Raw genomic sequence first — 7,935 nt, forward strand, 5'->3', positions numbered from 1 at the left:
GTGAAAATCTCGTTCTGGAAACATCCCCCAGGCTGTGGCTAAGCCATGTCTCCGCAATATCCTTTTTTTCAGGAGTGCTGGTTCTGCAAGGTTCGCAGGAGAGCTTCTGTAAAGTTTGGAAGGTAGGAGACGAGGTACTGGCAGAAGTAAAGCTGTGAGTACCGGGCGTGAGTCGTGCTTCGGTAGCTCAGTTGGTAGAGCACTTGCCCGCGAAAGCAAAGGTCCCGAGTTCGAGTATCGGTCGGGCACACAGTTTTAATCTGCCAGGAAGTTTCATATCAGCGCACACTCCGCTGCAGAGTGAAAATCTCATTCAGTATTTTATTGGTTCACGATATTCCACCTGTGGACCAAAGTGCAACAAAAAATTAGCTACAAAATTTGAAATAAAGTTTCGGAAAAGAGCTCAGGAATGTGGAGGCCTAAGAAAGAAGCGAAGACGTATAAATTGTAGAAACGAATGAAAAGTGCCTTGCACTGCTTTCACTACTGTATTTTACATTACAAGTAATTTTTGTTTACAAAGGGCCAAGAGCATCCTCTTCCTAGCATATCGAATCTTTACGATTCTCAAAAGAGTGCAGCCGATTCAGAAAGTAAATCCCCTGAAGCTGTGGGCACTCATTCCCGCCTTTCCCAACACCAATCCGTTTCCCGATTGCGCCGAGCGCTGTTGACCCCGCGCGGGTCTCGACGGCGCCTCGCGGCTTATGCACCCTTTACCCGACACAGCTGATCTCGACTACCCGTGCTGCGGGCATCAGGACGCAGCAGTACGCCGCAGGCGGGCTCCGTCTACTACATGTGGCGGGATGCTTGGCTCCGGTGCTTCAGCCGGTAACGGAGATACCACAAGATTACACTCTGAAATGTATTGTGCAGCCGGCCGAAGTGGCCGAGCGGTTCTAGGCGCTACAGTCTGGAACTGCGCGACCGCTACGGTCGCAGGTTCGAATCCTGCCTCGGGCATGGATGTGTGTGATACCCTTAGTTAGGTTTAAGTAGTTCTAAGTTCTAGGGGACTGATGACCTCAGATGTTGAGTCCCATAGTGCGCAGAGCCATTTGAACCATTTGTATTGTGCTAAATGGAAGTATCTGGATACGAGTAAAGAACAACGAATGTTGTTCATTACCCAGAACAATGACCGATTGAGGTATTAAACAGTGATTTGTCAACCGCTGACGTCACTGTAAGAAGGACAGGGAACGTGAACTTTCGGAGTAAACGTAACGGTTATGGAGCACAAATGATGTTACAGTGCGATCATGTGATCCGTACTAATACCAGCAGGAAGGATTAGCACTTTCTTTAAACGTAGACAATGTTTGATGTATAAGAGAAGACGAGAGGCAGAAAGTGTTGAGATGCCCCTGATACTGTCAGTCAGACATGTAGACCGACATTTGGACGATTTAAAAGATGAAGGACACATGATTTAAGATCGCAGAACGAAATAGAATATCAGCAAAAAACTACTTTTCGAGTATGGTCAATGGCGAACCAATCCGTGTACTTGAGATCGGTAACGTTTTGTGTACTAGTTTTAATCTTTTGTTCATGTATATAATGTAAATGTCGTAGATGATATAAGTGGAGGAAGAGGTGACTACATCTGTGTAATCAATACTTTCACGAGTAGAACTGGAAGCAAAACAAAAAACAGCTGCGCAGGAGGCAGGAAGTGTTTGAACAAGATAACAGCGAGGAAGTACCTCTCGGCGTCATGTGACGGAATTATACACATGGCTACGTGACCCTCAATAAATAGGACTACATTAGCACAGAAGGCAGAGTAAGAAACAGCAGTCTCTGTATCAATGACGCCAGATCTCACACTTAGGTTGTTTTGCTAGCCACGGCATCTGCCAGCATTACGAAGGAGGATTTAGTGCAGTTGGTGGCCTAGGGATAGGAAATAGCTTGAGCGATAGTGGTGACTACATCTTACCGATGATGAGACTTACAATTTCTATGCTGCTTCATTAATTGTCCGCATAGAGTTCCATACTCTGGACCACTCGTAACTGAGGGTGTTCTACAAGCGGACCACGCGTTCTTTAATACATCGAGTGAGTCGCCGAGGTAAGAGCATTGTCTGTTAGCAACGGATCCTTCAAACTCCGCCTCACGGCACGACATATGTGGACCACAAGGATATCTCCATTTCTGTTTGACATTACACGTATACGTGGTCTAGAGAATGAAGTTGCGGATAGCTTAAGCAATATATTCTCAGAACAGGAGGACATAGAAGACGGGGAGATCGAGGCTGGTGATCGCAGCTGTAATGAAGACAACGAGTAAGACAAGTATGAGCCACGTGTTAGTACAATATTCTTAGGGTTATATGTATTTTTGGTGATTTAAGTTCCTACCAAAATCAGGATCCTCACTTCCACGACACAGTCAGAAATTAGAGGGCAGGTGGAAGCTTGAAGCCGTACTGCGTCAAGGAAGGCATGGTTTGTTATAGTAACTGGAAGGAAGAAAAGGATTAAATAGTGCCAATTGCCTTTGCATATAATTTAGTTATTCTCTCATAGGAAAGGGAGGGAGGGTGGCATTTAGGAACTGTTAAAACTAGGATGAAGATCAAAGATACTACTTGGAAAGACATGTATTGGGACATTACATGTTATCACCAACTGTGAGATTTGAAAAATAAGCAAACCAAACGCAAATATAGGCCTATTGACATCCAGTAGAGAAACTAAAAGTATGTATTGAATTTTTATTAATTATTTGGGCCTTTACCTGGGTCTAGTGATGAAGATAAATACATTCTAAGAAGAAAAAGGCGTACAAAGAAGGAGTTATCAGAATGGGATGGAAGCCGGTAGATGTAATGTTCATGTACAGACAAACAAATTATTAAAATTTCAGAAAAAAATTGAGTGACTGATACAACAGGAAGAGCTTCACAAATTGAGCAAGTCAATAACTCCGACGCTTAGGCATCTAGTTATTCAGCTAAGCATTCATTGATAGAGTTGTTGGCTGTTCGTGCCAAATTCAGTCCAATTGGCACATTACATCGTTAAAATCTCAAGATGGTTGGAGCGCCTTGCCCACGATGCTCCAAACGTTCTCGACTGGGGAGAGATATGACTACTTTGCTGGCCAAGGTAGAGTTAGGCAAACACGAAGACAAGCAACAGAGCAGATGAATTCCGGAAAATACAACAATTAAACGTCTGAAAAGCATCTTTCCTAGTTTTGTGACAGCGCTTATGTCTTCGGGGCGAGGATTTTTTTTTTTTCAATTATTTGACAATTCTATTCAGCAAACCTTTACATCATACTATCACCTCTCGTCCTTTGCCGAGAGAGAAAATCCGATTCTGAAGGTCACGTTAATCGCCTACCTCCATAGGGTTTACACGAGGTAAGACCAATAAATTCTAGAGAACTATGCTAATGAAGATCCACGTCTAATATTCATGTTCACTACCATCTGAATGACAGTCATGTGTGTCTACACTATATGTACATTTCCCTAGCTCCTTACTTGATTGTTATTGTTTCAGTAAGATCAAGACAACTACAGTTCAGTTTCATTGTGAAATTCAATTCTCAAACAATCCTGTCCTGCACGCAGCTGTTACCATCAAGGGGCTCGCTCTCAAAGGATTGGCCAAAGAGAAGTTCGTTGGTAACAGTCTGTTCCTGTAGCATAACCCACATCGAATTGTTACAAGATGCCAACTCACTGAAGGCATAATACAAAATGTTGGACAGAAATACGTGAACTTTGTATGGTTGAGAATGTCTCTGAACATGGCGAAGTATCACATTGCCAGGTACTAACCTAAATGTATAGCTCTTTCTCACAAGGGAACCTCCCCATCGCACCCCCCTCAGAATTACACTCCTGGAAATGGAAAAAAGAACACATTGACACCGGTGTGTCAGACCCACCATACTTGCTCCGGACACTGCGAGAGGGCTGTACAAGTAATGATCACACGCACGGCACAGCGGACACACCAGGAACCGCGGTGTTGGCCGTCGAATGGCGCTAGCTGCGCAGCATTTGTGCACCGCCGCCGTCAGTGTCAGCCAGTTTGCCGTGGCATACGGAGCTCCATCGCAGTCTTTAACACTGGTAGCATGCCGCGACAGCGTGGACGTGAACCGTATGTGCAGTTGACGGACTTTGAGCGAGGGCGTATAGTGGGCATGCGGGAGGCCGGGTGGACGTACCGCCCAATTGCTCAACCGTGGGGCGTGAGGTCTCCACAGTACATCGATGTTGTCGCCAGTGGTCGGCGGAAGGTGCACGTGCCCGTCGACCTGGGACCGGACCGCAGCGACGCACGGATGCACGCCAAGACCGTAGGATCCTACGCAGTGCCGTAGGGGACCGCACCGCCACTTCCCAGCAAATTAGGGACACTGTTGCTCCTGGGGTATCGGTGAGGACCATTCGCAACCGTCTCGATGAAGCTGGGCTACGGTCCCGCACACCGTTAGGCCGTCTTCCGCTCACGCCCCAACATCGTGCAGCCCGCCTCCAGTGGTGTCGCGACAGGCGTGAATGGAGGGACGAATGGAGACGTGTCGTCTTCAGCGATGAGAGTCGCTTCTGCCTTGGTGCCAATGATGGTCGTATGCGTGTTTGGCGCCGTGCAGGTGAGCGCCACAATCAGGACTGCATACGACCGATCTACACAGGGCCAACACCCGGCATCATGGTGTGGGGAGCGATCTCCTACACTGGCCGTACACCACTGGTGATCGTCGAGGGGACACTAAATAGTGCACGGTACATCCAAACCGTCATCGAACCCATCGTTCTACCATTCCTAGACCGGCAAGGGAACTTGCTGTTCCAACAGGACAATGCACGTCCGCATGTATCCCGTGCCACCCAACGTGCTCTAGAAGGTGTAAGTCAACTACCCTGGCCAGCAAGATCTCCGGATCTGTCCCCCATTGAGCATGTTTGGGACTGGATGAAGCGTCGTCTCACGCGGTCTGCACGTCCAGCACGAACGCTGGTCCAACTGAGGCGCCAGGTGGAAATGGCATGGCAAGCCGTTCCACAGGACTACATCCAGCATCTCTACGATCGTCTCCATGGGAGAATAGCAGCCTGCATGGCTGCGAAAGGTGGATATACACTGTACTAGTGCCGACATTGTGCATGCTCTGTTGCTTGTGTCTATGTGCCTGTGGTTCTGTCAGTGTGATCATGTGATGTATCTGACCCCAGGAATGTGTCAATAAAGTTTCCCCTTCCTGGGACAATGAATTCACGGTGTTCTTATTTCAATTTCCAGGAGTGTATATTTCCGTATACACATGCAAGGTGTCACAGCTACGGACATCTATCGGCGTGTTTAACAGCAGACTTCCCCACTTCCCCACACTGGGGTAATCTCTGTGATACTGGGACGATGTATTCAGCACCCATTCACTAAATGGCGTTTTGCAATCCCGCAGTTGATGGCATACCGTTTTATTCTCCAAATATTTGATACAACAACAGTGCAACCCATTTCTCTGTTAAGATATTGCTTTTCTTCACACTTATTTACTGTTTGCCGCATATTTTCTGGCTAAAATTCACCTTTTCACATCGTGTGAACATGTTCTGCACTCACTATGGTTGATGAATGGTTTGTGTTGTGTAAAGACTGACGTGTTTTTGACCATCCCTTGGAAGGCTCTGGAATAGATCTGTTAGGGTTCTCGTTAGTCCTATGCTACTTCACTTTTCTCACCAACTTCACTATTGTAGGTAGACTGGGTTCCCATCAGTACCTGTTTGGTGTTTGTAGTTTATTTGTGTCTTGACTTCTTCTGTGTACGTGTGCTTCTTCATCGGAAACTCACTTTGTGAATCATTGCCACTGTCACTGCCTCCATGTTGCCGCCGCTACGGCCACCTCACCGTCTTCGCCCAACTGCAGTCGACTCACCACCTCCATCTCCGGCGCCATCACGTTGACCTGCTGTCGTCATCACATCATCCTGTGTGTCACTGCTGTCAAACCCACCATTTCGCATCTCGGCATTGCTCTGTCGACAGTAAGCACCATTTACTATCAGTTCGCTGTGTCTTTGTCCTACAATGGACACTACAACCACCTCCATCATTTATAGCACTACTTTCCTGGTCGCAATGTCATTTCCTCTGATCCACCTCCCTGTATCTACCCTCCCCTTTGCAAAGTCTCTTCCGCATCTGCAGTCACGCCCTTCACCTACCCAACTCATCCATGACCTCTCCCACACCTTCTTCGCACTCTTTGCCTATCACCCACCTCCAACTTATCCCACACCAACCACTTCCCTGCAACACCAACAAAAATAAAAACTCTTTGAGCTACTGTGGCAATGCCAGAAACCACAGTACAGTCAACAAGCAGCCCAATGCACTAAAGGCAAATGGAAAGACATGCACCATGCCATATCCCACTTCCTCCAATTCTTCAACCCCACTCCAAACCATAGTCTCCGAAACACTTTAGAAATGCCCTTATGCAGACTCCATTATCAACACTCTAACCAAAAAACTCCCCCCACGACGCCCCGTCCTACTGAACGCATGAACACAACTCTCTTTCCCGATACTTCTCCCCAGTTATTCACACCTTCACCCTAAGTAACCCTGACCTTAAATTCATTATTGCAAAATTCCTCACTATGGAAATCAGGAAGTATGTCCCCCATCGTCTATTCAGATTCAATCTTTTTCAGATTCACGAATCCATTCAGATCACCGCCTCATAATCCCCATTACCTTTGGCCCTCACGCCTCCCACATTCCCATTCACACTGCCACTACGTTGAGGCAACCCTACCTTCCTCGCCGTCCTCACCCCCCCCCCTTCTCTCGGCGCTGTGGTAATGAAGGTTGGCCCTAAAACAGGGCAGAGGAGTTGGTCTCTGAACTGAATGCCAATTCTGCCTAAGAAATCCGCGCAGCTCCAGCATATCTACCACTCAGGTCCCACCTTCATTATGTGAGACTTCACAGCATCTGTCCCCACCATCAATCAGCTCCTGATGAAGTGCACCCTGATTTACAACTGCTGTCATAAAGTCGAACCCTCCAATCCCTCCCCCAATCCTACTGTTGCCAAAAAAGCACCTATTTTTTAAAAACACCAACCACTCACCCATGAAACAAATTCCCTATGTTCTCATCATGGCGTGACGGCAATAAAGCGTCCTCTACCACAATGTTGGCGGCATAATCACCATAAATCCTCTTTTAATGCGTAACCTATGGTAGCACAGTTCATCATCCTTAATGAAATGATCCTCTGACCCTATCAGACCATCTGAAACTCTCCCTACCTCTTCCACCATACAGATAATCCTTTTCCTTTGGTCAGATGTGGAGTTGCAACTGGCCACTTCAGGATAATTCTGACTGAATTAGTGGAAAATATTCCACCAACACATTGCCAGACATGTCATCCATCACTACTCACTCTCCCACAACAGTCATCCATTATTTGACCACCTGACCACACCTGAACACTTGACATCCTATCTCTTCGGCATTCTCAAAATCTGCAACATCCTTCACTTTTATTATGTTCTCTACCATTCCCAATGCACAAATACCACTGTCCCACTTCTGGGTCTCATCTTTCTCTGCTTGGTCAACTTAAAACAGAATTCATCAAACAAATCGCAGCATGATAAAAAACGAGTAGTTTACAGAAAACGCAACACATCACCTGGTCATGAATGCATTACTTACTGACACCTCAAAGGTTATTGTCTCCTTTCTGGTTGTCCTCAACCCTTAATACCACAATTCTCTCCAATGGTTACCATCCTGAACTGCATGAAACCTCCAAAATCCTACTTTTCCTCCCAGTGTACAAACCGCCTACCAACATCTACTCTCACTGCTCCATTTGTCTGACCTCATCTTTTAGCAACATCCCCAAATCTGTGCTCTCCTGACGC

At 46.7% G+C, this 7,935-nt stretch overlaps 1 protein-coding gene across 1 annotated transcript in view; it reads right to left on the reverse strand.

Moving 5' to 3' along the window:
• LOC126199454 (uncharacterized) overlaps nt 1-5,948 on the reverse strand; it is a 28,726-nt gene extending 22,778 nt beyond the window's left edge. The window contains exon 1 of the mRNA XM_049936375.1: nt 5,928-5,948. Coding sequence (XP_049792332.1) covers nt 5,928-5,948 — 21 coding nt within the window. The remainder of the gene's footprint in view (nt 1-5,927) is intronic.
• Nucleotides 5,949-7,935: the final 1,987 nt, after the last annotated feature.

Source organism: Schistocerca nitens, chromosome 8, assembly GCF_023898315.1.
Source record: "Schistocerca nitens isolate TAMUIC-IGC-003100 chromosome 8, iqSchNite1.1, whole genome shotgun sequence".
NCBI lineage: Eukaryota > Metazoa > Arthropoda > Insecta > Orthoptera > Acrididae > Schistocerca > Schistocerca nitens.